At 39.8% G+C, this 17,939-nt stretch overlaps 1 protein-coding gene across 2 annotated transcripts; it reads left to right on the top strand.

Annotated features, from left to right (window-relative positions):
- Positions 1-1,682: 1,682 nt before the first annotated feature.
- drd2l (dopamine receptor D2 like) lies at positions 1,683-17,518 on the top strand. 2 transcript variants are annotated; one of them, XM_051076373.1, is made up of 8 exons: positions 1,683-2,196; positions 8,299-8,691; positions 10,109-10,218; positions 12,026-12,162; positions 14,247-14,464; positions 15,228-15,311; positions 15,539-15,920; positions 17,261-17,518. In XM_051076373.1, exons 2-8 carry the CDS (start codon positions 8,326-8,328, stop codon positions 17,455-17,457), a joined length of 1,494 nt encoding a protein of 497 aa, XP_050932330.1. In that variant the 5' UTR covers positions 1,683-2,196; positions 8,299-8,325; the 3' UTR covers positions 17,458-17,518. The 2 variants fall into 2 exon arrangements, with proteins under 2 accessions (XP_050932330.1, XP_050932331.1); XM_051076374.1 differs by having other exon boundaries at positions 1,685-2,196; positions 15,566-15,920.
- The last annotated feature ends 421 nt before the right edge of the window (positions 17,519-17,939 follow it).

The raw sequence follows: 17,939 nt of genomic DNA, 5'->3' as shown, positions 1-17,939 counted from the left end.
AGAGTGGTTAATGTATAGTTGAAAAGTAAGTTAGTAAGTAAGTTACTAGTGGTGGAGGAAGTGCTCAGATCTCTAAAAAAATACTTGTGGGTAAAAGTACTGGAATCAAAAAATACTTAAAAGTACCACCTTTGCAGAATGAGCCATTTCATATTGTATTGGAATCTGCATCATGCTACATTCTCCTCTACTCCTCTACTATGAAGCTAAGTAAAAAATAGTAGTTTCTTCTGAAATATTGTGTGTAGAAGTATAATGTAGCATAACTTGTATTTAAGCACAGCACTTGACTAAAAGTACTTAGTTACTTTCTACTGCTGTTATTGACCACATCTGTTTTGTCCTAATTAGTTTTATCAGGACAATGAGTTTGCTGTCAGCACAAGCAGTTTATTCATTTGTGGAACCTCAAGCATCTAATTTTCAGATAAACCTCCACTAGTGGAGCCAAACAATCACAGTTAGTGATGCACATGCACATCTGATGCATGGCACCAACCCTAAATTGATGTCAGTCAAAGTGACATTGTTAACTTGACACTGTGTTCATCTGTAAGTTTAACATGTTACCCTCTACCCTCTTCATTCCCACCAGGAGCTTTCTAGAAAACTGCTTTGTGCTCTTTTTGAAGATTATTTATATTTTGATCAGAGTTTCTTCTTTTCCATTCATGCTTTCCCTTTGGTCCCAGCTATCATTGAGAATAAGCATCACCAGCTTGAGGGACAGTGATTTCTCTTTATCATTTATTGTTGATTGTGACAGCTGTGACAGTTTTTCCTGCATGACATCTTTAAGAATCAGTTTTGCCATATGAACTCATTTACCCCCATTCAACCCTCTATGGAATGACATCTCTGGAGCTATGTTCATCTTTTAAATTTCCCCATTAGAGATCATCCATCACAGTAAGAGAAAAGCTGACAGCACATGTCACAAAATTGCATCAGAGCATGAATATCAGGCAGGAATTTTACATCTTGAAAATTTTCAGCCCATTGATTCATATTTAAGTTCTTGTGTGACACAAAAAGAATAAAATCTTTGTCCTTGAACTGCATAAATATATTGTGTGTATTTGAAGCAATTTTATGATGAGAGTTTGATTCATCTTGACATGCTGATTTTTCAACAGTGATGCTGAGCAGTTTAGACTTCATGAAGGTACTTTCCCCAAACTGTTTCCCCCTTTTTTCAACCATTGCGCTATGCTAATTGCTAAACACTTGTTATCTGTAGCCTTATCTTTGACCAATGAATGAGAGGTCTCATCTTTCTTATTTTTTAATCTTGTTAGGAGCTCGGGGCTCTCCTGCGACCTGTGCTGGAAGTTTGCATCTGTCAGTTGATCGGGCTGTTGTCTGACTTTCGGGTGACCCACCTTGAGACACCTTAACTCTTGAACTGGAATATTTTTCTGAGAGGTCATCCCTTCATAGTTGTTCTATGTGATAGCTAGAAAAAATGTCTATATCTGCTTGGTTAAACACCATACTTAGGTTGCTTAGTGTCCAATCAAAAAAACACTCATTAACAGACTCAATAAAATCTATTAAGGCAAATTATATCACTTTATCAAAATATAAAAACCATTTCCCTGTCTGAAATGTTATTTAATTTGTCTGTTTTTTTTTATTTGTTTAATTTTTTCCCCATCTGGTTACCTTTGAACATTATCTTTAAACCCCCAGAGAACTCATACTATACCTTTATAGTATACTACATAGGTATATAGTAACTTTAACTCCTAATAGTGAGTATGTGTTTTGGCCCCGCCCTCAGTGTTCATCTCAGCCAATAGCGCTGCAGTATTTCTGCCGCCATAGAAAACCCAGCCTTCGCGATTTTTTATCCACAAGTATGAACACCCGAAGCTCAGCGTGAAAAACTTCATTAAACCCCCTCCTCTCCTCCTCTCCTCCTCTCCTCCAGCTATTTCCACCCTCCTCCTCCGCGGCTCATCTGTCAGACTCCCCGTCGCGCCGACCCGAGTCCCTGCCGCCGATCACCGACACGGGATGAAGCGGGAACCCAGTGTGCGTTTATGTGGGTGTATGTGTGGACCATGCACTGACTGACTGAGTGACTGAGGTCAAGGTGGGAGGTTCGGTCGTAAATTGGGATGCTGCAGCCTGACAGTGTTGTTCCTGAGGAGAGAGCAGACCTGAGTGTGAGCATCTCTGCCGGGAGAGAGGGTAAGTGATTTACACGTTTTTAACAGATCCAGAAACCGACTTCAAGTGCCATGTAGCAGCCTCTGTCAATTTAAATTACAATTACAGCGTACATACTCTGGGGAGTATGCGGAGAACTTGTTGCTGTGACCTTTAACGTTTTAACAAGAGGTTTATGGTACTTTTTTCCTGGTCCATGGGTTGACTTTGTGATCTGGTAAAACCACAAATTGAAGCGATATTGTTAATTTGATTCAGAGAAGTCACAGCTCTGTGTTTAAAGATGAGTCACTGTGTAATTACAGTATATTGTCATTAAACTCTCAGTATAAAAAAACAACAAACCCAAAATTAATAATACACAATAGCCTGTATTTTACAGCTTATAAAAGATTTTTCTCACTGACACACAGTAGACTCAAGATTCAGTGTATTTACCAGTGAAGACATGTGCTCCTATCCTAATCAGCCAGTGCAAAATATAGGAAATAAGATAAGTTAAATAAAAAAAAACAACAAAATAAAGCTATATTTTATAATAACGCTGTTAAAAGAACCATTAAAAAAAATAACATGGATGCACATTCAATCAAATATACAGTTAATATTATAAATACTGTAAAAATATTTAATTAACTTATGATATAGATTGAGTTGAGTGGTGTACAATGTGAGTGGAGCACCTTATCTTTCTGCTGAAATATCTATAGGTTACTCTAACTGGCCATAATGTTTATCATTAGACCCATGATTCAGAGCCCTTTCTCCCTTAAGGTCTGAATTTCATTACTCACACTTTTCTTTCATCTTTCTGCCATCACAAACCACACTGAAGCACTTTTTTTCCTCAACGGTTGTTTGTTAGTTCTTTACTTTAATTTCAAGTCTGCACACATCACTTGGAGCCGACTTCCAAAAGCTACAGTTTCTCATTCTAAATAAAAGATGGAGACAATGCAAAATCGCTTCTTGAGTAAAAGATGCTTATGGTTGGTTTTTGGAGCGTCGTCTCCAGGTTGAGGTCTCCTCGTGCGACTCAGCGCTGAGGTGATTCCCCTCTGTTAATGTACCAATCAGGAACTCACATAACAAGACACACAAAGAACAAGGGAAAGCATTCATCATGTGTCACGGCGTGGATCTGTGCCTCCTCCCTGTGTCCCTCTGTGTCTCATTTCGTCTCTTTGATCATTTCTTGGGAGGTTACTTAATGCAGGGGAGGTTTATGGAGCTAATATTTTATTGATAATTGTCTGTCTCAATATCTCGCCTTCACTTCACCCTAAATAAGTAAAAGCACAAAGTACCTCCCTGGTGTGACATTTATTTCTGTTTCTCCTTCTCATTCGTTAACACATCTTGCCATCATGTACTTAAGTACTTAAGTATAATTGGTGCCATGGCTCTGCACAGGCAACTGATTGAGTTGATGTTATCACATGAGGAACATGCTGTTTTAGAGTAGCACAGGGGAAAAAAAAGACATAATTAAGCAACTGTATTTCTGAATAGCTGCTTTTGATCCAAATCCTTGTTGTATCTGCAAGAGAAAAAAAAACATCTTCTTCATCATCTTTCATTGCTTGATTAATTGCTGTACCAGGCAGGTGTATTGTTATCTTTTGAAAAAAAAAAAGAAGATGGTGTAACAATTCTGAAAGTGAGACAGAGACTGAGCTTGCGATACAAATTTCCACAATTTCAGGAAGACGGATTTGATGAATAATAACCTTGAGATTGCAGACCCCCGGGCACATTCAAGTCAGCACAAAAACAAAACATCAAAAAAGCTCTGAATGGAACTCTGAATTTGGAGAATTGTCACTCCCCTATTACCTGTGAATGCTCCTGTTTTGCATAGCTAAATACATCGTGCTGCAATTTTATTTGTTTGCAAAAGTCACTGGCTGCTCATCAAACACCAGTGAGAAAAAAGAGGAGCATGAGGAGTTCTGGGGGTGATTGAAAGTAGAAATCGAGTTGAGACATATGAAACAAGAATGAATATTTTCTGCCCCGATCTCAGCAGGGAATTGATTATTCTGCAGCATCGTTCCCAGTGGCTGCAACTCATTCCTGCCTCTTAGTGAGAGAAATGAGTGAAAGATTTATTGCAGGTCCGCTCATACCCTCAACAAAGCTGGGGCAGAATCTGAAGGAGTCTTCTGTTTTTTGTTTATGTTTTTTCCAGTGGCGTTGGGCAGACAAGGCCGAGGATGTAATAAACCTGTCAAGTGTCTCCAGAGAGGAGCTACAGAAGAGCAGACACAGGAGATTAGATGGGAAGAAAGAAGCAGATAAGAGAGAAGGATAGAGTGACAAAGGCTGGTGGATGTTATTGAGGGAGATTAAGGTGAGAAAGGGCATCAGACAACACAGGATTGAAGGAGTGAGAGGTCACGGTCAAAGTTTTAGGAAGAATAAGACAGGAAACCAATGTAATGGCCCAGCGCAGAAAAAAAAATCATGTCTCATAGATTTAGCATATTGTGGCTCATCAGTTTCACATACATAATGTACACTCCTTATTCATTTTGTTGAGGGGCGCACAATATGGCAAAATGGTTTTCCAACAACAACAACCTTCCTTGTTACATTATGCATTTCACCCCATGCATTTTTAAGTCTGTTGGCCAGAAAAACAAATGATGGACCAGAGGCAAAGCCTGAGGAGGTAGTGGGTGCAGATAAAGTAAAGATGGTGAAATGATGGTGAGTTATCAGTTCTCGGTTTTAACGGAAAGGTTGTGACACCAATGGCAAAATGACTTGTGTAAGTCGATTTGTGTTCCCTACGTAACATCAAGAGACACAGCTGCCATAGTAACGCCAAGAGATCTTTTTATTTAACTTAATAGAAGAGCATTTGTATCATTAAAAAGCTGTCTTTTGTATTTTGTATGTTTGTATCCTCACACCTTATTTATCTCCAAACTTCTCTGCCAATTTATTGTGAATATGCAATGTACAACCTTGCTTTTGCATGTGACCTTGCTCTCTAACCACCTTTTATTTCTCCCTCCATGAATTCCTGAGTGATGTTATGGCTCTCTGTAGCTCAGACTCAAATTAGACTTTGCTCTTCCCATAATGAATGTGAATCTGTGCAAAGGAAATTAAAGTTCTAATGAGGAGTGTCAAAGGAGTTGCATCAGAATAACTGTTTTAAAACACACACGGCAACATTTTATAGCTTGGAAAACATCAGGAATTTTTTTTGTCAGTGTGAGCTCAAACTCTGAAATGCAGATTAAATATTGTTATATCATCTAAGTTCAGAAAATGTTAGTTAGGGTTGGGAAACTTCTACTTAGATTAAGGTTAGTCAAGCAGAACAGTCTTTGATAAGCTTAATGCTTCATCTTTATTATAAAACTAATTGGAAGTTTCCTGTCCAGCCGCCATTTTCCATCACATTACCTCACTGACAAAGCTTTTTTTTGTGTGGAAAATTTGCATTTTACATACATCAGTTTGAGAGGCTCTGCTTGGGAGCATTGCTCATCCACATTACTGAAAAGCTCTCTTTGTTTTTAATGTTGCATGAATGAGAATAAGTGACATCTATGGTGGCTGAAAGTATGAAAGGCGATCATAAAACACTAGCGTGTGGGGAGAAATCACGTCACACAGTAGCTCTTAAAAACCAGTCATAGAGGTTGTTATGTTTACACTGGGTCAGAAAAGGTTATGCAGACACAGTAAAACAGCTCCTTAAGCACTAGTCTCAGGCCAAGCATATCCTTACCATGATGTAGTCTTGTAAAATCTGACCTTAAGAAAAACATCTTAGGAATTAAAGTGACATTTGCAGTCCTGACCTCAGGGAACAAGCTGCCACACTTGTTTATCTATTGTTATGCAGCTTTAGTCCAGTGGCCATACGTGAAATTAAATTGACTTCTCAGGTCAGGGATCATTGTGCCCTGTTCTGAAAGGAAACCAACAAAGAAATGTCAATGATGCCTTCCCCTTCCAGTCAATAAAGGCTGCTCATTGTGTTAATCTAACTGTGTAGCAGAACATAGAGAAATTTACCATTTGAACATCTTAAAGCTCTCATCTTCCATTCTCGTCCCATATTGCTTTCGGAAATAAGTATCTCTGTGGGTTTTATTCGTGAGCAATAAAGTCAGTTTGAAAAAAAAATTATCTCATGTAAAGTTCCACATTGCAGCTGCTGTTGAAAAGCGTCATATTATTTGATTCTTCACTGCTCAGTTGAGATTACATGTGATTCTGAATCAAAATGATCTTTTATGAAGTGTTTTTCTTGTTCAGATGACGTATGTTTGATTGAAAGGGACACAAATCTTTGGAATCGGAGCATTATTTAGCATAGTCAATGTGCCTGTCAACCATGAAGAGCCGCTGCAATGTAATCCAGTGGACAATTGTCCAGGTCAAAGTATGTGCACTAAACTTGTTTTTGCCACTGACAGGCTCAGATTGTTATTATAAGTGCTTGACAGTATCATGTATAGGATTCCTACAGAGATAGACAATGACAGTAACATCCTTTTTGTTTAACCATAAACATCACTCTATATCACAACCAGACTCTACTGACAAAAACAGCAATTTCACCAAGCAGAACACAGGAGTTGCTGGCTTCTGCCTCAATCAGTTACTCTCTTAGCTCCTTCTACGGTGAAGGTTTAATTAAGTCGAGGCAAATAAAACTTTTAACTAGACTAAAATTTAACTAGATCTCCAGACTTGTTTTTACATTACAAGATAAGGAACATTTTTGCTAATGAACGACTACGCCAAAATAAATAAATAAATAAATCTGGCTATGTATCCTGTGATCATCTGCATCCACATCAAAGCTTTCTCATCATTTACTATTATTACAATATTAAATTCACAAGATTGTGCAGCCTTGGCCAAGCTTTGCCCACTTTGAGGGCTTTCCAGTTGTTTTTGTTGTTATTTTAGTTAGCTTTCATCAGGCATTAGCTGCCCCACCATTTACTGAAGTGCACTTAAGCAAACAAACACTTGCCTTCATGGAGGCTTCAAACGAGCTCCAGTTGAAGCTGGCCCTGCCCCTCACTCTGTCACACTTACCCTACCCTACCCTGTAGAAATTGGATTGACCTCTATCACAATAATGATGTTTTCAAACTACTCTCCATCAAGTCCCTCCCTGAGTTAAATCAATATCTAACCGTGTATAATCAATATTTGTGCCACACAAGATGTCTTCTTCAGGAGCTGTGGCTATTGGTGTGAGGTCAACAGGTGTAATAGGTTATTGATTTGTTGTTTGCTTGGATATGTGCTGATTACATATCAAGGTCAGAGGGCGACAGCTGATATGTACTGGAAGTATGTGAGATTATGAGATGGTGGTGCATAGGTGGTGTTAAGGTGGCGAGAAAGAGAAGTTTGTACAGGAGAGATACTGCGTCAGTAGTCCATTTCAACTTCCCGTTACTGATCAATATTTTATGCAGATTTTTGCATGCTATTAAACAGTCTGGTAGTTTGAATGTGTCAGAGCAGACACATAGAGAGAAGGAAGAGGAAGAAAAGTTCTCCTCATCATGTTGCCTCACAACACACAAACCTTCAGCTGCCAGTTACAAATATTGAGTTTGAAGCAGAGGTTTTCGATTGAAGAAGATCCATCGAAAATTATGGACTCTGTCATTAAGTGTTATCCTGTCTCTCTTTCCTTTTGATGGTCTCCTAGTAACTGTAAAATTGTTCTTATGTAAATGCTGCATCTCACATTTTGCTTGATCTCAGGCTCTGTTAGCTGACATCATTCACTGGTTTTAGCTTTAGATTTTTAAACTGCAAAAGCATCAAGACAGTTCTAGAAATGTCAAACTTTCTACTAAATTAACCACACAAATCTGTTTCTGAATACATTTAAAATGATGCTTCACTCAAGCATTCATTCTCATCAAGCACTCAGCCCCAGCAGGCTTCAGTCGCTGATGTTTGCTCCTTCACGCAGAACCAGGGCTGTGGTCAGCTTGGATTTGACGGTTGCAATGGAATAAAGTAATGACAAGTTTTCATGGAGAAGCACAGAAAAAGGTAACTGATTGAGGCTTCTGCCAATGGTCATTATTTTTCTCTTTCTTTCTTTGTGTCATCAATTTTCAGCCTGACCATGTCCACTGGAGCGAGATCATGACTTTACTCAATGAGTCCGATGAGACCTCCCCTCCCTCCTTCCTCCTTCCTTTCTCTGTCTTTGTCACCCATGACCCCTCATACTCCCCCATATCCTTCCCTACCTCTTCCTCCGCCGCCTCCTCCCTGCTGACCTCCTCCAACTGCACCAGCCTCCCGTCAGCCTCCTCTCCGCCGTACAACTTTTACGCAGTGCTGCTGGTGCTCCTGATCTTCTGTGTGGTGTTCGGCAATGTGCTGGTGTGCGTGGCGGTTTCTCGGGAGCGCGCTCTGCAGACCACCACCAACTACCTCATCGTTTCCCTGGCGGTGTCCGACCTGCTGCTGGCCACGCTGGTCATGCCCTGGGGCGTTTACCTGGAGGTGTGTGTATGTGCTTGTGTTAGCATTTTTCATTTATTGCATTTCTGTAGGGTCAGTGCTCAGACTTTTTTTCTCTTCTATAAGCAAAAAAAAAAAAAAAAATCCACAGCTTGGTGCAGTGGAAACTAAAAGGTCATAAAAATGTTTCTGTTTTAGATTAGATGATTTTTCCAAATACACGGTTAAATAAAATTTTGTAACTAGGCCTGCAACTAACAGTTATTTTCACTGTCACTTAATTCAATTATTCTCTCTCTGTTTTAGAGCTGGAATGACTAATCAATTAATCAATAAGTCAGTCCACAGAAACTTCACTGTCACTATTGAATGTCAAAAAATAGTGGAAGATGTCTGTCATGTTTTCCTTCTTGCTTTGTGCGATCAACAGTCCAGAGGATGTTCAGTTTACTGTCACACAGGACAAAGAAAGGCAAACTTTTTTTGAAAACTGAGAAGCTGGAACAAACACATATTTGGTATTTTTGCTTGAAAAAAACAGTAACTGAAAATATTTTATTTTTACTTAAAATAGGTTAACTAATTGATTAGCTGAATAATTATTACAGCTCTCTAACAAACAGCACAGGTTGCCTGAGCACACACAGCACTGACTGCCTGCTTTAAAGTGAATCTTTTCTGTGCCTGTAACATTGGCGTTGCATCCTGCATCATTCCAATCCAGCTACAGCTTTCTACGTTATAGTCTCTTACACAGCTTCCCTCAGGTGCTGGGAAATTGTAAGTTGACACCCAAAGATAATAAGTCTCACACAAGACAGAGGAAAACAGCAAATCCCCCCCTTCCTTTGAGAAGATAGAATGAGCAGATGGTTGATATTTTTGCACAAGGAATAATTCAAGTTGTTAATCAATTGTCAAAAACATTGCAGATGACTTTCCTGATGATTAACTAATTAAGCAGTGCTAATTAGCTGCAATTACTGCTACAGATTGTTTTGAACCCCCTTTCTTAAGTATTTATGGCAATAGTCACAGAAGCAGATTCAGTACAAGAAACCTATCCACTAACATAAATAGACTTTAGATGACTAGATGCATTACAAGTAATGCCCCAGTAGTTTTCAGTGTAACATTAAATCCATTCCTTTATTATGATATTGGAAATATGTATAAATCCTTTGTGGCCAAACTGGGTCACTTCAGATGTAAATCATGTTGGCCGGAGAGGAAGGAATGGAATTAAATATTAAACATATTCTATTAAGGGGAATAAGTTTGTACCCCAGAGTGATCCTGCCTGGTTAATATTAATGCTGCTCCTCTAGTGCTATGACATATTATATTGGCCAAAATGAACAAAATGAGTGAAGAAATTAAAGTCACTGAAAGGCACACAGATTTAAAATGAAAGTGAAAGAGAAACATGTTAACAATATTATGACTTTGTGTAATTCAGGTGGTGGGAGAGTGGCGCTTCAGTCTCATCCACTGTGACATCCTGCTCACCCTGGACGTCATGATGTGCACCGCCAGTATCCTCAACCTCTGTGCTATCAGCATCGACAGGTAGATTCTTTCTTTGACTTTACTCTTTGTTCTTGCTTTTGTGTGTAGTTTACTTTCTTTGCTGGATATGTTTCTCTGTGTTTCTTGATATGCATCAACACATTTATTGGGCTTTAACACTCATCTTTCTGTCTCTTCTTACAATTAACAGTATCTCTTTCCCCCTAGGTTCCCTTTCAGCAAAAGAAAAAGTTAATTGATGATGAATAATTTCACAGGGATTTTTGTCCAGAGAAAAGAACAAAATAATGGAGATGACAGTGAATCAATATGTCATTTCTTTACTTTGTACTCTCCCCTAACCTTGATCTTTGTTGGTGCAGGCTCAACTTAACAAAGAGCTGGCAACACATGTGCCTGCAATTACACACACACACACGTCCACTAAATACTTTAAAGATGCATCCATCATGTATAGCTGTCACAGAGCCACATGACAGATGTCAGCAGGTAATGACAAATTTCCACTGCGTCCTTTACAATGTCCTCTGCAGTGATGAGTGTTCATTTTGTTCGTCGTGGAGCAAGGAGACTATGTTTGATGATTTGGCGTTTCACCTGATGCCCTCTTCGTGGGTCTCAGGGGGAGATGACCAGATGCCCGGCGGGCAGGGTTGTCTGCAGCTGCGTCTCATTCCTCTGACAAAGTGACACATTGAGGCTGCACCAGTTTAGACTTAGACTATAATTTGGTGCAATAGCTAAGGATAAAGTTTTAATTGCTTTGTTGAAGCTGCAGTCAGCTGTAGAGAGCTGCCTGGGCCTCGTGCCTTGGCAATTTAAAATGAGACAGTGAGTGCAAGGTTAAAGTGCTGACAACTTTCATTTGAGGGTGCTTAACATCCACGTCAGATTAACAGTGTAGGAGTGTAGCCTTTTTTGTATGCACAGTCCTCCAGTTTTGGGTGATAGAAAGTAATTGGAAAATTAGCATACACCCAAATAAAATCTTATTTAGTGTAATTACTGTATTATCACTACTCTTGATGTTTTGCCATGGCTGGTCTGTTGGGCCTCTCTTAATGACTTTGGTGATCACCTGACTTTTCATCTAGCACTGCCATCAGGCCAAGATTTCTATTTGTGTCCAAAATACCTGCAAAATTAATGACATATCCATCAGCCTCAGCTGTACTTTATGTTTAGTGCTACATAGCAGATGTTAACATGCAAAATGAACAAGCAAACATTTACATCGTAAATTGTACCTCAAGACCAAAAGTTCTACAAGGAAAGTTATTATCCAATAACAGTACCTGCACCATTTCTACAGGACTCCTTCACAACACTGACACAAGTTCCTGAGGGGCTTTTTTGTAAGAATCTTTAGAAACACAATACTGCAGCGACAACATCTCTAGATTGTATGTTGCAGATTCTGACAGCTGAAACAACAAAGATTTCATCTGTAGCGTTTTGGATAGCTCTTGTGTTTTTGTCCGTGACCCTCTGCCCACAGTTGGGATTACAGCAACTCGCTGAAGGAGACTGTTCACACCTGCGCTTTCAGCAGATGACTCTAATTGCTTTTGACATACTGGCAGTAGCGTGTTTTTATGTCCTTGTTGGCTGTGAAACGAGCAGTGACAGTTTTAGTCTGTTTGAGGGGAAAGTGGGAATTTGCTCAGAATCAAGTGTTGGGAGAGTTTACTTTAAAATATGCGTGAACATGACAATGCGATGATAAACTCTGAGGATGCATTAGAATGTGTTTTCTCTTTATTGTTTGTTCAAATACAGGCACCATCATTGTGTGAGAGGTTTGCTGATGTGTTTCATGTATCTCATTGTGTACGTACTGCTGCAGATACACGGCAGTGGCCATGCCGATGCTCTACAACACCAGGTACAGCTCCAGGAGGAGGGTGGCCGTGATGATTGCCGTGGTGTGGTTCCTCTCTTTTGCCATCTCCTGCCCTTTACTGTTTGGACTCAACAACACTGGTAATTGCTATATCTGATCTGTCCTCTCAAATTACTCCCCACTTACCAGCTTAGGTGTTGTTAGCTCTATCCAGTTCTGCGCAGTCCGCAAAGTATTACAGTGAAATTCAATCATGCATCCCTACAAAACAGGCGGTACTTGAAGCATTGGAGTTAACACGGTTAATTCAAGGAAATGTACTTGTGCCATCTGTTCTTGACACAAGACTGACTGGGAGCCATTCTGCATCTCTTTTATGATGCAGTTTATAGTTCCTCAGTGCAGCATTAAGTGGGTCAAAGCTCAGAACAGTTTGCAGGTGGTCAACAGCATGGATTTTTGTCAAATTATGGGCTTTAGGTTGGAAATTTTGCTGTTTTAAATGCTGTTGTGACTAAACCTTAAGTTGAGTCCAGGTCAACACCAAAGTGGGGGTCCTTCATGGCTTGTTTAGTCCGCAGCTGTTAGTGGTTTTTTTTGTTTGTTTGTTTTTTTATTGTCATGCTTCATCATCCTCTGAGGCGTCATTTAGACTTAACTCATGAACAGAACATCATACACACTTTCTTATGCATTCACTGTCTTTGCAATATCTTGGTCCATCTGTCTCTGAATTTGATTATCAATCTTTGACGAGATGGTAAACAAACAGCATCCGTCTGCTCATTCAACAAAGCATGCAGTAAATCAGCCCACTTTAGAATTAAATATCCATTAGCACAGACACACAGAGCATTCAGTAACATTTCATAGAGGGAGTGACAGGTGATGTCTGAAACAAGTGGGGACACATAATCCTCGGTTCATTTGTTGTCTCACAAAAGGGGTGAAGATGTTTAGCAGCCAACCTCTGCCTTAATGAAGGCGGCTGTGAAGAGGGAGTCAAGCTTTGAATGTGCTCGCACTGAGCTCAAAGGAAACCGCTTGAGAGTGAGTGGGAAACAAGAAGTAATGCAAGAGTTCGGCAGCCTCGGTTGTGGGTCTAAACACAACAAGAGACCGAATGATGCAAGACCAGACTGTGAGAGATATTTCACTCTCCTCAGTAATGAGTTGCTCACAGATTACAACACACTGTTTGAAAGGCACTGTTGTACATTTTTATTCCATTCTTGTGCGAGTGTTTCTGAGCATCATCACTGTCTTACATATATATGTTTTTTAAATTTCATATGAAAACAGCATTTCAGCTGTTGAGTAAACAACATGAGGTCCATTTGTTCTGGAGCTTTAGAACATATCACATGATCTTCATCGGGAAAAAGAGGTTGCCCATTTGTAATGAAATTGTGGATGTTCAAATTCTCCTTTTTTTCAGTAAGGACTTCTCATCCGTGTCAAAAGCTGAGCTTCAAATGTCAGTCTTGACTTTGGAAATAAACCAATCTCTCCACAGGGTCAGTTTTTGAAGCTGGTATAAGGTGCTCAGAAAATATGGAAATTTGAACAATCCAACAACAGCTGGCCTAAATGTGTCTTGTGGAGAGACAGTGATGTTTCTGTAAAGTCAAGAATGACTTTAAAACATCAGCATTTGTGTTTGTCATGTAAGAAAAGACTTACTTTCTTGCTGAAAGTTACATGAGAAAGTTGTCAGCACTCAGCGACAGCCAGGAGATGTTAGCTTAGCTTGCCAGTGTAGAAACTAAAAGCAGGGAGAAACAGTTAGCCTGGCTGTCCAAAGGTAAATAATTGCACGTTGTATCTCATTTGTTTGATTCATAGAAAGTCTAAAGTGTAGAAATTACATTGGGAAGTTGTGTGCTGGACTATTTCTTGGCTGGGTGCAATGGTGGGCGTATTGTATGTTTTTTAACCATCTGACAAAACCCGGCCTTTACCCCCTGATTCCCATCTTAATGCTGAACTCAACTGTCTCTTGGCTTCTGACTATATATTTAACAGACAAACTTTAGAGGGATATCAATCCTATCGGCCTTAAAGCAAACATGCTTTTCCCCAAAAACGTTGAACTCTTTTCCTTTAATATATTTCTGATTGAAACAAGACCTTAGGACTCAAAAAAATCCATAATTTGGCAGAACTGAAACAAAGCTAAACTCTTGTAAAATCATATGAACGTTCCTCTCCATATCTCCATTAGCCAACCGGGAAGGCACCACATGCAGCTTTGCTGACCCGGCCTTCGTGGTATACTCCTCTGTGGCCTCCTTCTACGTTCCTTTCATCGTCACTTTGCTGGTTTACGCGCAGATCTGTGTGGTGCTGCGCAAACGTGGCAGACGCACCGCCCCGTCACGCAGACATGGTCTGCACACACAAGGCGGGGCTGAGGCAGGAGAGGGTCATCGACACAGAAAGGTAGAATCAGCTCAGCTGAGAACAACTACTCACAACTGATCAATGTTGACCCACTGGTCTGTGCCACCATTAATTAAGTCACCAGAAAAGTTGAGATAAAGTCCATATCTTCCAAGCACAAAAGTTCAGAAGTTTCCAAATCTGTTTTTAAGTGAATGTCTGCTCTGCAATCGTGTCATATTTAAAAAAAGAAATCTTTGTTGAACTCGGCTGCCTCTGACACACCATCAAATATTCTGTATCAGATTGTTCCAGCTCTTGAAGCTATAGCTATATTTTATAAGTGTGTCCTTATATCTGATGTATTTGGTGTTTTGGACACTTTGGGATCTCCTCTAGAATTTAAGATAAAGTTCTTTAGTTTTGTTTAGCGGCACACAATGACTTTTTTTTTACTGACTGACGCATTGGCTAGTCAGTTTTTTGTATAATTTATTGAGTATCGAGGCTAAATGTGAGATAGTTATTTCCACAGTAGGAGATATTTTTCCAGCTAAACGTCAGTCACCAACTCGATATTTAAAATAGTTGAAACAAAAGAACAAAAGCAAATTAGAAATCAGTGTGGAGTTCAGTAAACAAACCCAAGGCCACTTTTCATTGGGCCAGCAAAAGCAGTAACGCTGTTACTGTGGGGTAACTTGAATGCATAATTTTAGCTTATCATAGATATATCTTTATCATGTATATAGTGAGTGATATGTAATAAGAGATTTAACTGAACTCAAGGGGTTGTTCACTGCGCATTCTCATTCCCTTTCAGAATAAGTGTACACAACCAGAAGATGTGAAGTTATGTACCTTGATCCTGAGGCCTGCCACTGCAGCCCCACAGCGCAAGAAAGTGGTGAGTTTTTTTGGACCAAATTGATGCAAGAAGGATGTTTCCTCACTGTCACTAGTTTCCTACAATCTGCTATCTCTGCAGCAATTCTCTGCTTGTTTCCTGTTATCCCTCTTCTCCTTCCTGCATCCATAAATGTCCTTCTGAGCTCATTTTTTCCCCACTCTTGTTTAATATTTACATTCAAGAATTCACACCTTTGTTTGTCCCCCAATGCCTACCTCCCTCAGCCTCCTTCCTCCCTCTCTGTTTGTCAGACCCTGGTGAAGGAGGCGGTGGTTCACCCTCTCGAAGTGGAGCCTAGTCAGTTCCTGCCGCAGACCGAGCAGAGTCTGGCTCCTCCTCCTGCTCCCCAGACCTCTTCCCACACAGGACGAACAAGGATCTCACTGTCCATCTCGGTCGGACCTGCCCCAGTTCTTCCTTCAACTGTGACGCGATCAGCCCTGATGCCCCGCCCGCCCACCCTTGAGGACGGCATGAGGGGACGTGAGGGATGGAGGGAGCGCAGTGGAGGCAGAGAGAAATGGGGCATCACCAAGGAGAGGGTGAGAGGAAGGCTGTCGCAGCAGAAGGAGCGGAAGGCCACACAGATGCTTGCTATTGTGCTTGGTGAGCGACTAATAGATGAGGCATTCATATTTGAATACTGGACACATTCACCTTGCACTTGTAACCTGCCTCAACCTGTACTGTATGTGTAATACAATACATTTGATATCCTCAAATAAGAGATAAGGCAAAAACACACTCATTTGCCTTCTTGCTGGGAACAGCTAACCTGGCTCTGTCCAGAGGAAACAAAATTCCCTTTCAGCACCTCCAAAGCTCACTACTGAGTACAATCATTATATCTTAATATTAAATGGACAAACATGAGATATTAATCTTCTCATCTAAAGTTTCAAGAAAGTGAAAAGGCATATATCTGAAAATGTTGAACTCTTCCTGTAAACTCACTCAAATCAACTTTGCTCACAGAAAAGTTTTCTTTTAACTTTTGTGTAATTTTCTATAAATGCAGTTGTAATATTATCTTGTTGCATATAGTTGGTCTTCATCTAGTTCTACAGGTCATTATTTTAAGTTTTAAGTTTGTTTTTTATCAGTAAAATTTGAATTTTTAGAGGAAAAAATGGGAAATTATTCAACAAATGGGGGAAAAATAGTTCCTAGAAATTTTCCTAGAAAATTTAATGTGACATAATAAGTGTGTACTTTATAACTGTAGCAACATTTTCTCCCTTTTCATTATTGCTTAGTAAATTATCCTAATAATTTACAGAATACCAACAAAACTCTGGAGTAAAATCTGATTATAAAATGCATTTTGATGTGCAAACACTCTGCAGTTGTTGAAGTTCTATATATTACTATATAAGCTGTGCTCACTATAAACGCAAACTACAATAATCAGTGTCTTCTTGTAGCAGGAAAGACAAGAGCCTAAATAGCTTGGTTTACCATGATATCTGCCTTTGAAAAAAAAAAAATTCCATTAAAATTGGAACAAACTGAAAACAATGAGCAAGATTGAAGGCTTCGAATGAACATTTGGAGAAATCCTTCAAGTTGTACTTATTTCAATGAGAGACACGTTTTTAAATCTTGACATCCAAGACACCAATTTTTATGGCTTCCATTATTCATGGCTTTCTATTTGATTGTATTTTGTATCTTGTGATTTATGTGGCTCGGCTACTGTATTGTTGCAATTGGGATTGATGAGGTATTCTCTATCTGTCTAGTTACTGTTTTCTGTCTATGTATTGTTTTAGCAGTTTCATTACAAATGCACAAATGCAGACTTTGGCAGGATATATTTCATTAATTATATCCCTGTGTAATTTATGCCACTGACTAAAGCACACACACACACACACACACACACACACACACACACACACACACACACACACCCTCTAATCCACTTCCTGTCCTCTGTGTCCAAGGTGTGTTCATCATCTGCTGGCTGCCTTTCTTCTTGACCCACGTGCTGAAGGCCCACTGCAGAAGCTGCTGTATCTCCCCCTCTCTCTACAGCGCCGTCACCTGGCTGGGGTACCTCAATAGCGCCGTCAACCCCATCATCTACACCACTTTCAACATTGAGTTTCGCAAAGCCTTCATCAAGATCCTGCACTGCTGAGAGCCGCAGAGATAAAATGTGTCAACTGTCAAGAAAAAATAAAAGGCCTGATGTGGTGTGAGATCTGAGGTGAGATCGAGGTGAAGAGAAAGTAAAGATAAAGTTTTAATAAACAGCAAAAGGGAGATGATAAAATAGTCTGGACAACTAATGAGTTGAAGTGATATAAGCTTTCTGGAAAACTTAAGACAGCTCAGACAAAACTTGGGAAAAGACACAAAGAAACAAACTATGAGACGATCACAAAAAAATGTGTGACAAGTAAAAGACAGCTACAAGACACACAAACAAGCTGGAGTTATTTATAGAAATAAGACATGCACTGTGTTGTGTACATATACTCTGTAAAGGGAATATATGAGGACTGAGGATCGCGCTGCAGCATCCCGACTGCAAGACTCCACACACGTGAGACTCAGTGAGATGTGACTGTTTACCAGTTTTTCTGGATCACTTGATTCGCGTCAGACTCTTGCTGTTGT

This window comes from Lates calcarifer, linkage group LG15, assembly GCF_001640805.2.
Source record: "Lates calcarifer isolate ASB-BC8 linkage group LG15, TLL_Latcal_v3, whole genome shotgun sequence".
Classification (NCBI taxonomy): domain Eukaryota; kingdom Metazoa; phylum Chordata; class Actinopteri; family Centropomidae; genus Lates; species Lates calcarifer.
Note: the sequence above shows the minus strand (reverse complement) of the source record. Positions and strands in the feature narration are given on the sequence as shown.